General features: G+C 41.1%; 1 protein-coding gene across 1 annotated transcript in view; it reads right to left on the reverse strand.

Annotated features, from left to right (window-relative positions):
• tspan13a (tetraspanin 13a) overlaps window positions 1-14,111 on the reverse strand; it is a 49,262-nt gene extending 35,151 nt beyond the window's left edge. The window contains exon 1 of the mRNA XM_073054114.1: window positions 13,592-14,111. Coding sequence (XP_072910215.1) covers window positions 13,592-13,654 — 63 coding nt within the window. The 5' untranslated portion in view covers window positions 13,655-14,111. The remainder of the gene's footprint in view (window positions 1-13,591) is intronic.
• Between the last annotated feature and the right edge of the window lie 220 nt (window positions 14,112-14,331).

Here is a 14,331-nt window from a genome sequence, read left to right on the forward strand (position 1 = left end):
AAACAGCAGAGCTTTCAGGGAAGAGAGGACAATGCATTTCAATAATAAATGTTAAGAATACTTTCATAATTTTGGTTTTCAAAAAATAACTAACTGTAATAATTCAATATGAGCAAGGATCTGGGAAGTAATTAAAGGCTCATTAATGAGATGGAGTTTGAAAATGCAAGAGATATGGAGGCTGCTTTACAAAGAGACAAGACTTCAGACCTTAGAGATCAAAGGAGCAAAACAATTACCTCCAAGATGGTAAAAGAGAGCTTTTTACACTCATTAGAGAGAGTGAAGACAAAGGGAAAAAAGTCTTGATGGGATAGTGAGACTGTAGTTATTTTTGCTCAATCAGGTAACCTCAGAACAAGAATGAGAAGAGTAGAGTTTGAGCTGATTAAGCCAAGGATAGCTATCAATAAACAAAATTACAATTGTAGCCCTTTTGTAGCCCTTGGACTTAACAGTCTGAAGATGGCAAGCAGGCAAAGTAAAGATGATTTTCTTGAGAAATGCATCATAGAAAGAGGCGAAACAGCTGCAAAGACATTACAAAATAGGCAAAATATTGGTTTTCCAGAATTACTGGCCACAACTAACATTAGGAACAAGTGTTCCTTTTTAGATAATCCAACTAAAATGGAACTGAAAAGTGATTGAGTGGATGAGAGGTAGCTTTATCAAATCTGAGAAACGGGCATAGCCTTTTGCAATAGTAGGGAGAATTTACATTGATTGAAATATTTAATTAACAGGAACATTTATTGAGAGGAGAAAGTAAGTGGATCTAATAACTTTCTAGAATGAACAGTCTTTCCGCACAGAAGTTGGGACTAGGGATCTCAAAGTCTTGGAATCTGACTCCATACAGCAATAATAAATGCCAGAAATCTATACAAAAATCATTTGGGAGCTTGCTGGTTGGCATGAATTGGATGGATGAAATGGTATGCTTCAAAGCTGCTTTTTCATGACCAAACATTATCTCTAGCATGCTTTTTTTAAACCTTAAAGGATTCTCATTGATTTAAGAATAGCATATGCAGAGTAATAAAACTGCAGTTAACATGAAAATTGGTAGTCTTGTTGATAGTGAATGCATCATCATTGAGGAATGTTACTGATAAGGCAAATTGGGCAGTGTACTGGTAAATGGAATTTAATCTCAACTAGTGAAAGGGTGAAGCATTTTGGGAGGAATCATTAGGGTAGGACACATACCATGAATTTTAGGGCCTGGGACACTGAAGAACAGAAGGTCCTTGGTATACAAGTTCATGAACCCTTAAAGGCAGCAGCATAGATGGAAGAAGTGGCATACAGGATGCTGGCCTTCACAGGCTTGGACATAAAATTTGTGGTTTTTCTCCCTCCCATCCTCACATACTAGGGTGACTGCAATCTGATGCTCTCTCCTGAGAAGGCAGTGGAGGCAGCTATTCTTATAACGCTTAAAATATTAAAATAAACATTTGTATTGCCTAGGCACAGAAGGCTACAAAGCAGATGTCAGAAAATGGGAATGGTATGGATACGTAACTGATGGTCAGCCTGGACATGATAGGAAAAGGATCTGTACACCAGACTCAACAATTCAGCATGAAAATCCTGTTATTGGTTTTAATTGCAGAAGTAGGTGAATGTGCTAGGATAGGGTAGGAAGAATTTTCCATATCCATAAATTCGAAATGCCAAGCCTACAGCAAAATACTATTTCTCCACTTTTGAGAATCACAAGGTTAAAAAGTTTATCATCAAAATGGTGAAAGTAAAGAAATCAGATTCAAGGAATAACACAACGTTGGAAGAAATTTACTGTAACCAAGTGCTTTTAAATTATTTGTATATACTTCAGTAAAGCATCCTCCTTATGAATTACTTCACTGATTAAGTTGTATCAAATCTCTTGTGCATTATTCATACAATGATTATATACCTCTCCCTAATGTTGAACAAGGACTGCTGTTGAAAGACCCAGGCAGACTACTTGCATTAAGTATTACACAATAGGTCAATTCTCAACTTGACTGATACAAGCAGTAATAATTACTACATTATAATAGTTTAAAAACTTCTTCATTCTTAGTCCCAACACTCTTACTTATATTATTACTGTCTTTTGCAGCATCATACATTAAAGCAATTCAATCATAAAGATTTAAAAATAAATCAGTACCATTTGAATTTGAATGAAATGAAAAGATGGGGGCTTAAAGAAGAAAAAGACATTCAAAAATGTTCAGCCATTCTTACACTGACTTGCAAATTAATCTCAGGAGCATAGCAAGAAATTGCTTCAATTTGTCCCAGAATTGATAAACTATATTCAGGGTATTCAAAAGCTCCTTACAGCAACGATGCTTTGAAATTCAAGAAACATTTCAGTCAATTGCATGCAACACCTTCCCAGAAACAAGTAATTTTATTTAAAACTATAATTATGAGAAATGAATAAACATGAGTAACACCCGTAGATAAGCAATTCCATTCCACATCTAAAAGGAGATACAGGGTCGTTTTCTACCACTTAAGGCAGTGGAAAATTGCAGGAGGCCCAAATCATGTGGTCATGTTCAAGATTCAAAGCAAAAGAGAGTGCATTGAAAAAAAACCTTAAAAGGGAATATACAGGGCATCTTTTTATATATTAAAAAAAACAGAGCAGTATGTGTCTGGAATGAGCAGCCAGGATAGCAGATAAAATAGCAGTGTTTGACAGGTTTTTAGATAGACACAGGACTATGCAGGGAATAGAGAGATGCAAATCATGGGTAGGAAGAAAAGATTTAGTTTAATTTGACATAGTCGTCGTGGATTAAAAGGGCTTTCCTTGTACTATTCTGACTCTATGACATAACACTATTCCTTTCCCAAAAACAGGCATTGTTATTCAACCATCACATTATGAACAGTGGCAGTGGAAAACCTAATCTACATACAGTACAATGCAAAGTCATGTTATATTACACATATACAAACACACAGGCACACTGCTAGGGTGCACTGTACTGATGCTGCTGCAGCAAGAACATTTCACGACATACGTGAGTGATGATGAACCTGATTCTGATATGGGTCGCTATTGTGGACTGAGAGTGGGAAGGGTGCACCTCATTCCCCCCCCCCCACACCCTCACCACTCCACACCTCCCACACCAACCCCCTTCCCCTTTCCTTGCCTCCCTCGCTCCCTTCTCCCTCTCCTCTACCTCTCTCTACCCCCTCCCTTACCCTAATACCCTGTCCCCCTCCCTTTCCCCACCCCCTACTACCCCCTCCACTACCACCCACCCTACCTCCTCCCCCTCACTCTCCATTCCCCTCTCCCCCTTAGCCTCCCTCCCCACTTCCCCTCCCTGCCTCCCCTTCACTGCCCCCTCCCTCACCCCAACCACCTGCCCACTCTTCCACCCCTCCCCATCTCCCCCCTCATTCTCTCTCTCTCCCTACACCCCCTCTCCTTCCCCCTCCCTCCCCCAACCTCCCTGTGCCCCCACCTTAACTCCCTACCTCCCCACATCCATTCCCTGAACCCACCCACTCTCTCCCTCCCCACTCCCACTACCCCCCTCCCTACTTTGCTTCTCCCTACCCTCCCCTAACCCCCTCCCCTTCCCCACCACCCCTCCCTCCCCATCTCCCCCTCCTTGACTCCCTTCCCCTCACCTACCCCTTCTCTATCCTCCTCTAACCTACCCCTCCATACACTCCCCTACCCTTTCCTTTCCCTACACTCCCTTCTCATCCCTGCCTCCCCTCTTTTCTCTTCCCACCTCCCTCTACCCACCACCCCTTCCTCCCCACCCCTCCCTTGCCACCTATCCCTCCCACCCACTGCCTAACCCCTTCAACCCCACTACCCCTCACTTCCCCTCCCTGCATGCCCTCCCTACATTGAATCATGGTAGATGTAATTTAGCTTTTTTGACACTGATTGACATAAAAAGACTCCAGTGTCAAAGTGAAAGCAGATCTCTACAAAGTGACCTAGATTATTTCAATATTAAACAGAAAATAATCGATTGCACAAGTATCCAACCCCTTTTAATACGACATACCAAATCATCAATTGGTATAGTCAATTGGTTTTGGAAGTCACATCATTATTTAAATGCAGACTACACTGTGTGCAGTCAATCGGTTGTAGTAAAAATACTCATGAATCTGGAAGGTCCAATTGCTGGTGAGTCAGTATCCTAGCAAAACCCTACACCATGAAGGCAAAAGAACACGCCAAACAACTCTGCGAAAAGGTTATTGGAAAGCACAAGTCAGGAGATAGATACAAGAAACTTCCCAAATCAGTGACTATCCCTTGGAGTACAGTTAAGTCAATCATCAGGACATGAAAGAATATGGCACAGCTGTAAATCTGCCTTCAGCAGGCAGTTCTCAAAAACTGAGTAACCATGCAAAGGGACTAGTGAGGGAGGCTACCAAGAGACCCATGACAACTCTGGAGGAGTTACAAGCTTCAGTGGCTGAAATGAGAGTGACTGTGCATACAACAACTGTCGCCCAGGTGCTTCATCGGTCACAGCTTTATGGGAGAGTGGCAAAGAGAAAGCCACTATTGAAAAAAACTCACATGAAATCTCACTAAAGTTTGCCGGAAGGCATGTGGGAGACTCTGAGGTCAGCTGAAAGAAGGTTCTATGGTATGATGAAACCAAAATCGAGTTTTTTGACCAGACTAAATGCCATGTTTAGCAAGCCAGACACAGCACATGACCAAAAATCACACCATCCCCACCATGAAACATGGTGGTGGTGCCTCATGCAGTGGGGATGCTTCACTGCAGCAGGCTCTGGAAGGCTTCTGAAGGTAGAGGGTAAATGAATGCAGTAAAATACAAGGAAACCTGATGCAGTCTGCAAGAGAACTGAGGCTTGAGAGAAGATTTATTTTCCAGCAAGACAATCACCCTATGCATAACACTGAAGCTACACAGGATTAGTTTACAAGCAAAGTTAGTGGTCTGGAGCGGTCAAGTCAAGAGTCCAGATCTCAAACCAATCAAGAATTTGCAGCTGAACTTGAAAAGGGCTGTTCACTCACAATCCCCATGCATTCTGACAGAGCTTGAGCAGTTTTGTAAAGAATGGGGAAAATTTTCAGTGTCCAGAGGTGCAAAGCTGATGGAGACCTATCCATGCAGACTCAAGGCTGTAATTACTGCTGAAGTTGCATCTACTAAATACTGACTTAAGGGGGAGGAGCATTAGTAATTATGTTAATTAAATACACTGTGATTCAATATTGTAAAACATTAAAAACATGAAAACAGGGGTGGAGGTTGGAGGTGGTGAACACTTTTTATAGGCACTGTATGTGTATCCAAATATAGAGCTAGGGTGTCCAAGACTTTTGCACAGTACTGCAGTATCCCATCTTAGCCCAACAAAAGTCATCCATCAGGTAAAATTGTATTACTTATTACACAGATTTTTGGCAAGTATTTAGTTTTGCTTCTGTAATAATTATTGTTTTGACTAAACTGTTACACTTTAGTTTACAGATCAAAACCTGGGTTCAAGTACAAAATCAATGTCCAAACAATACTGCGGGCACTAACAACTTCAGAAGCAAACAGCTATCAGTTTGAACAACACCACCCCTTACAAAAAGTGTTTATTATACAACTACTCTTCTGATTTCCTGAAAGGTCTTCCAACTCCATTACTTTTTTTAAAATCCAGAATAACTCAAAAGTGCTACTGTATTAGATTTCATAGTTAAGATGCAGCCTATTTTTAAAGCAATGCAGCACATCTGAAGAGTTGTGCAAGAACTCATGACTTACATCATATGAGCATCAGCTGGTTTGCAGGAGAATGACATCAGCAAGGATTTCTGTTTGAAGTTCTACTCAGTGACCTGTGCTACAAATCACTGCAAAGAATCAGATATCCTTCACAATAAGATAGCCCACAAATTTACTTTTTTGGGGGATTTATTTTATTCCAATGTTCAGATACACACACAAACACACATGTTAAAAATTGCAATTACATCTTTTTGAGAAGACAACCCCCCAACCACTCCAACGTATTCCACCAGATATACAATCACTCCAGATGTTACAGAGCAACCCCTTCAATTTAAATGTCTTCCTGTTTGACATTAACTCTTAAAATTATGCCATCATCTTTTAACATTTGTTACTTCTGATTTACAGCTCACAATCAACATGAACATTCTGTGACATAGCCGCGTGATCACCTCCACATGCCGCACTTCGTTTTGTTTCTGGGGGTGAAGGAGTTATACAAATACCACACAAAGATGTGCATTGCCTGTGAGATGTCCTTGAGAGTGGATGAAGTAATCACTTTTTATGTTTATCAACTTCTAACTTGCTTGGAATTCCCTACTTGATATTGGATTGAATTCTCTCATTAAATGATTTTCCTGTTTACACATACTGTTATCTACTCAGAAAAAAATTGCTCTCCTTATGCTGAAAACAAACCAGAGTCAGATTCAACACAATTTCTGCAGTAAACATTTCTATTTAAAAGTAATTCATTTTGTAACTTTCAATATTGTGCACAACCTACTTTACCTCTCGCCTTCCCTACACATCCATATCAATCCCAGTTTAGCATTCTTCTATACCAAGGATTTTATATTCTCTTGAATCAAATTCTTTCCCAATATCTGGCCTTAAGTCATAGTTTTTGAGGTATTGGCCACATCCCAATTTACTTGAGATACAAGAGATGCAAATGCTGGAATTTGGAGCCATGCACAAAATGCTGCCAGAATTTGGTGGGTCAGGATAAAAAGTATACAAAATCTGTGCCACCCCTCCCCTCTACCTTTTTATACTGGCCGCCTCCCCTCTATCTTTCAGTCCAGATAAAGGGTCACAGCTTGAAACAATGATTGTCCATTTCTCTCCATAGATACTGCCTAACCTGCTCAGTTTCTTCAGCTTTTTGTGTCTTACTTCCAACTTTCTGTTGCTGCCAGTTCTGATATCTGATTTCTAGTGTTCTTAGTGATTACAGACATACAAAACTAGAATTCTTCCTCCTCATGCATTCACCAATATTTAAACTGCTCCTGGTATCTAACACATTTGTGTAGCATAGAGTATATATTTATTCCCTTCATTATCCCTTCTAAGCTCTTCCTTGAAGTAAATTCCTCTAGTTGCTGGCGAGTAATTAATCTGCATATTGGCCCAACAATGCACATGACCATTCACTTTCCAGAGCATGTCTGACCGGCAAACTATTTGTCTAGACCCGGTGTTTCCGACATTCAAGAGATTTTGAAACTTAAAATTAGGTTTTTTAAGACCTTCTGAAATAACCTTTCATAATAATGACTACTTAGTATTTGTTGACAATGTAGTCAGGAACTAAACAGTGCTTGCTTTCATACTGTTACTGCTTCGTCTACCAATTTTATTCCACTCAATGTCCTAAGTATCTAGTTATCTGCAACACAGCTCATAATGAAACTGCTTCTTATTATACTGGTGTCTTGCTTTAACACCCATTTTGAGCCTACCCATAACACTGACCAAAATGCCTCACTTACATGTGTAAAAGAGGCTAGAGTGGATGTTGGACCACTAGAAAACAATGCTGGAGAGGTGAGAGGTAGTAATGGGGGGGGGGGGGGGGGAAGATGGGGAGAGACAACAAAATAGCGGACAAACCAAATAAGATTTTGCACCAGTCTTCACTGTGGAATACACTAGCAGTATAGTGGAAGTTCCAGGTGTCAGGGGTCATGAAGTGTTTGAAATTACCATAAATAGAGAGGAAGCTCTTGGGAAACTGAAAGGTGTGAAGGTAGATAAATCACCTGGACCAGATGGTGTTCTGAAAGAGGTGGCTGAACAAATCATGGAGGCATTCGCAATGGTCGAGAATCACTAAATTCTGGAACAACTCTAGAAGACTGGAAAATTGCAAATGTCACTCATTCTTCAAGAAGGGAAAGAAGCAGAAGAAAGGAAACTAGAGTCCAGTTAGTCTGACCTCAGTGCTTGGGAAGATGTTGGAGTCAGTCATTAAGGATGAGGTTTTGGAGGCCGTAGTCAGCATGGTTTCCACAAGGGAACATCTTGCCTAAAAAATCTGTTGGAATTTTTTGAAGTAGTAAAAAGGAGGATAAACAAATGAATTGATGTTGTGTGCTTAGATTTTCAGAAAGCCTTTGACAAGGTGCCAAACATGAGGCTGCTTACAAGCTACGAGTCCATTGTGTTACAGGAAAGATTCGAGCATGGATAAAGCAGTGGCTGATTTGCAGGAGGCAACGAGTAGGAATAAAGGGAGCCTTTTTTGACTGGCTGCCTGTGACTAGTGGTGTACCACAGGGGTCTGTGTTGGGACCAATTCTTTTTACGTTACATGTCAATGATTTGGATGATGGTATTGATGCCTTTGTTGCAAAGTTTGCAGACAATATGAAGATAGGTGGAGAGGCAGGTAGTCTTGAGGAAGTAAAGAAGCTACAGAAGGACTCAAATTAGGAAAATAGTCAAAGAAATGACAGATGGAATACAGTATTGGTAAGTGTATGGTCATGAATTTTGGTAGTAGAAATGAAAGGATTGACTATTTTCTAAATGGAGAGAAAACAGAAAAAACTGAGGTGCAAAGGGACTTGTGAGTCCTTCTGCAGGATTCCCAAAGGTTAATTTTCAGGTCATGAACGTGGTGAGGAAGGCAAATACAATGTTAACACTCATTTCAAGAGGACTAGAATATAAAAGCAAGGAAGTAATTTCAAAAATTTATAAAGCACTGGTCTCACTTGGAGTATTGTGAACAGATTTGGGCCCCTTATCTTAAAAAGGATGTGCTGAAACTGGAGAGGGTTCAAAGAAGATTCATGAGAATGATTCCAAGATTGAATAGCTTGTCATGTGAAGAGTGCCTGATGGCTCTGGGCCTGTATTCACTAAAATTCAGAAGATTGAGAGGTGACCTCATTGAATCATATCAAATGGTGAAAGGTCTTGATAGAGTGGATGTGGAGAACATGTTTCCTATGGGGGGGGGAAGAGTCTAAGACCAGAGGACACAGCCTTATAATAGAGGGGTGTCCTTTTAGAATGGAGATGAGGAGGAATTTCTCTCACCAGAGGGTGGTGAATCTGTGGAATTCTTTGCTACAGACAGCTATGGAGAGCAAGTCTTTACGTATATTTAAGGTGGAGCTCGATAGATTCTTGATTGGTCAGGGTATGAGGGATGCAGGCAGAAAGCAGGAAACTGGGCAGAGAAGAAATTTGGATCAGCCATGGTGAAATGGCAGAGCAGACTCAATGGACTAAATGGCCTAATTCTGCTCCTATATCATAAGGTCTTACTGAATCTAATAAAAATACTCATCATGAAATTCCCTCTTCTATCATCGACCTGTCAGCCTAACATCAGTAGTGGGGAAGATGTTAGAGTCCATTATTAAAGATGAAATAGTGGCATATCTAGATAGCAGTGATAGGATTGGGCCAAGCCAGCATGGATTTACCAAGAGTAAATCATGCTCGACTAATCTATTGGAGTTTTTTGAGGATGTAACCAGGAAGTTAGACAAGGGAGATCCAGTGGATGTAGTGTACCTCGATTTTCAGAAGGCATTTGATAAGGTCCCACATAGGAGATTGGTGGGTAAAATCAAAGCTCATGGCATTGATGGAAGACATTGACATGGATAGAAAACTGGTTGGCAGATAGAAAGCAAAGGGTAGCGGTGAATGGGTGTTTCTCGGAATGGCAGGTGGTGACTAGTGGGGTGCCACAGGGCTCGGTATTGGGACCACAGCTGTTTACGATTTACATCAACGATTTAGATGAAGGCATTGGGAATAACATCAGCAAGTTTGCTGATGATACTAAGCTAGGTGGCACTGTGACATGTGATGAGGATGTTAGGAGAATTCAGGGTGACTTGGATAGGCTGGGTGAGTGGGCAGATACTTGGCAGATGACGTTTAATGTGAATAAGTGTGAGGTTATCCACTTTGGGAGTAAGAACAGGAAGGAAGATTATTATCTGAATGGTGTAAAGTTAGGTAAGGGAGAAATACAAAGAGATCTAGGAGTCCTTGTTCATCAGTCACTGAAGGTGAATGAGCAAGTGCAGCAGGCAGTGAAGAAGGCTAATGGAATGTTGGCCTTTATTACAAAGAGAATTGAGTACAAGAGCAAGGAAATCCTCTTGCATTTGTACAGAGCCCTGGTGAGACCACACCTGGAGTATTGTGTACAGTTTTGGTCTCCAGGGTTAAGGAAGGACATCCTGGCTGTAGAGGAAGTGCAGCGTAGATTCACAAGGTAAATTCCTGGGATGTCCGGACTGTCTTACACAGAGAGGTTAGAGAGACTGGGCTTGTACACGCTGGAATTAAGGAGATTGAGAGGTGATCTGATTGCAACATACAAATTTATTAAGGGATTGGACAAGATAGAGGCAGGAAATATGTTCCAGATGCTGGGAGAGTCCAGTAACAGAGGGGATGGTTTGAGAATATTGGGTAGGTCATTTAGGACAGAGTTAAGGAAAAACTTCTTCTCCCAGAGAGTTGTGGGGGTCTGGAATGCACTGCCTCGGAAGGCAGTGGAGGCCAATTCTCTGGATGCTTTCAAGAAGGAGCTAGATAGGTATCTTATGGATAGGGGAATCAAGGGATATGGGGACAAGGCAGGAACCGGGTATTGCTAGTAGATAATCAGCCATGATCTCAAAATGGCGGTGCAGGCTCGAAGGGCCGAATGGTCTACTTCTGCACCTATTGTCTATTACCTTCGAAAGTCCCAATCTATCGAAGATCATATTTTAGATTTTATAAAAGATAAATTTCTCAAGAACAACTGCAATTTCTACACCTTTACTGTGCTCTACTATATGTATATCAGCTGTGCTATTCACAAAACAAATTTAATGTCAGTTGCCAAAATGAAAATATAATTAACTATTTAACAATAGATATTGATTCAAAAGTTGGCGGCATGCACACTCGGATAACTGTCAATAAGTAATAGTTTTTAAAACACACACAGGTCTTCAAACAACTGCACATATTACAAAACACTTCAATGGATATCCTGCCCATCTTCAGAATGGCATCAGTGGAACTCCTGCAGGAAATATTCAATTTAATTGGCAGACTTCTCTCTCCTTGAACAATGTCATTTTATCAATACAAACCAAAGACCTGTCTCCATGTGTAATAAATCATACAGATTTTATTTTGTCATGTTACATTTACTTCAGCAACACATAATAAATTGAATTATTTTTAAAATAATAAGGTATTTTGCTGATCAATTTGGAGCCCAAGTTCAACCTAATTAATAATCAACAATAACCACACATCTACAGCAACTGTTAGGAATTTTAACAATAATGAAAATAATCAAAAAAAGCAAAACTGAAAATGCTGCACATCTGAAATGAAAACAAGTGGCTGCAAATCATCAGCAGAAAAGATTCTGCAGATGTTGGAAATCTTCAACAACGCACACAAAATGCTCAAGGAACTCAGCAGATCAGGCAGCATTGCCCTCCATAAATACTCAAAGTAGTTCCAAAGTAAAAATTGTTATCAGAGTACGTGTGTGTCATCACATACAACTCAGAGATTCCTTTTTTTCCTGCAAGCATACTCAGCAAATTTATAGAATAGTAACTATAACTAGGATCAATAAAAGAGCAAGAGCACAGAAGACAACAAACTGTGCAAATGCAAATATAAATATATAGCAATAAATAATGACAGCATGAAAAAACAAGGAAAAGAGTCCTGAAATTGGAGATCATTGCTTGTGGAAATACCAGAAATAGAATGAGTGTAGTTAACCTCTTTTGTTCAAAACCTTGATGGTTGAGGGGTAGTAACTGTCCTTGATCCTGGTGGTGTGAGTCCTGAGGCACTTGTATCTTCTACCTGATGGCAGCAGTGAGAAAAGAGCATGGCCTGGGCGGTGTTGATCTTTGATGATGGATGCTGCTTTTCTATGACAACATTTCATGTAGGTGTGCTCAATGATTGGGAGGATTTTACTGGTGATGTACTGGGCCAGATCCACTACCTTTTGGAGGATTTTCCACTCAAAAGGCATTGGTGCTCTCATACCAGGCCGTAATGTAGCCAGTCAATACACTTTCTGCCCACCACACATCTGTAGAGTTTGTTAAGGCTTTTGGTAACGTGCCAAATCTCCACAGACTGAAGAAGTAGAGGACCTGTCGTGCTTTCTTTGCAATTGCATTTACATGGTGGGTCCAGGACAGGTCCTCTGAGATAGTGACATCCAGGAATTTAACGTTACTGACCCCCTCCACCTCTGATCCTCCAATGATTACTGGCTCATGGACCCTCTCCTGAAGTCTACTATCAGTTCCTCAGTCTTGACCACCAGTGAGAGTTTGTTGCTATGACACCACTCAGCCACAATTTTCAATCTCCCTCCTGTGCTTGCTGAGTTCCTCCAGCATTTTGCATGTGTTAGCAAGTCAAGCAGCCCATGTGGTGAGAAACATTAGCTACCGAAATGACAACAATTCATTGCTCTCCACGGATGCTCTGGCCTGTTGAGTATTTCCAAAACAGGTTGATTTTTTTCAAATATGAAAATAATCCAATCTTATATGAATATCACTTACTGAAATCATGTGCAAGCACTGCTATTGTAATTAAAAACAACAGAAATTCTTTGTGCACAAAAACTTATTCAGTCCTGTATGTCAGTTCCTAAGGAGCAATTTCCAGACCTAAATAAACCAACCAGTGGTTTCCGCACAAGGCTGTGCCCCGAGCTTATGACGTGTATTTGAACTCTGGTCAATTTATTCCAATTATAAATACAGGCTATTCGAATCAAAGGTGAGAGATTAAACACCTTCACCCATAACGTACTACCAAAATCACAATACAATTTCTCATCTGTGTTAATTATTCATCGAATTGTCCGTACTGGGAAATGGCACATATCTACACCTCCACCCTTCGAACGTTCTAACAGCCAGACAATGAATTACGTCCTTAAAACTATTCGCATTTAGTGCAAAACAAGAAAAAGAACGATTGCTCGTAAGATTAAACTTGACGTACTGCAAATGCATTGCTAAAAAGCCAAACGCCCAAAAGTTTCCTGAATCACCATGTAAATTAACCTCTACATTGTGTCTTGTCTTGTCCATATGACAATACTTCTCTACGATGATGAGTTTTTAAAAAAAGACTTCTCTAGGATGACTAGTAAAGGAAAACGATCTTGCGATGTAGTTGGAAATTATTTGCGAAGCAAAATTATATAAGAGGACCCTGACGCCGCAAATCGTTCCTGGGATTAGCAGGCAATACAAGAAAGATTTCCACGCCTATAATCAAATAACCTCCTTGGAAACAATTACCTGGAACAAATGCAGCAGGGAACAGTTAAAAAATAATAATTATAAAAACAAAATACTTGTAATAGTATTTTGTGGGTACTGCGAAAATGGTTTTTTCTGTTCTTTCGAGCACCTGCTGCCAATGGGGGGTGGGGGGGTGGAGCTCACATGCATCTAACCTTTCGTCTGTTCGCCCCTCTTTCATACACACGCTCACTTCATTGTTCTACTCACGATGTACAGCAGGTTAAGGACACACAGTGAGTTTTTCGAACAGGTGAACCCGCCGCAAACCATGGTCACGATCGAAACGAGAGCCCCGGGCACTCGACACAGCTGTTGGCGAGCTCCGGACACCGGCGCTTTACTCCCTCCTCCCTTCGCAATGTCTCCGAAGCCTTAAGTGAGGAGGGGGTTGGGGAAGACAAAAAAAAAAAGAGAAGCTGCAAATCCGCCCGTGGCCCCCAACCCCCGTTGTTTCCTCCGCCAAAATGTAGGATGGCAGAATGGGAGTGAAGGGGAAAGAAAATGAGGAACTGCGGTAAGTGCGCAGGCGCTGCTGCCTGGCTCGGCTGACGTTCCGCTTCACCTCATCGCCAACCTGCTATAGGAACAGGCGACCGAGTGCGCACTGTGAAACCCTGCTGGATGTGGGAGATCTGAATTCAAAAGGCAGCAATGGCCTTGAAATATCCGGCAAGCTAGGCAACCATAGAGCGGTGAATGGTGCAAATCGGTGACTTATTCTCGTGATTGGCACGATTTAAGAGATTAAAACTCGTTTTGTGATGCAAGAAAAGGGGGCGGGGAGTGAAGTGCTGACGGGAAAGGCTGTCAGCCAGAGGAAATTGCTAATTATCAGTACTGTCACTAGTCTTTTCCTATCCAGAAATGCCGGAGACGTAGCGACAAATTCTGTTGATGGCAGCGAAATTTGCGCCGCCACGAAATCATGGTGTGTCAGCAGAGAATGG

Source organism: Hemitrygon akajei, chromosome 8 (genome assembly GCF_048418815.1).
Source record: "Hemitrygon akajei chromosome 8, sHemAka1.3, whole genome shotgun sequence".
Lineage (NCBI taxonomy): Eukaryota > Metazoa > Chordata > Chondrichthyes > Myliobatiformes > Dasyatidae > Hemitrygon > Hemitrygon akajei.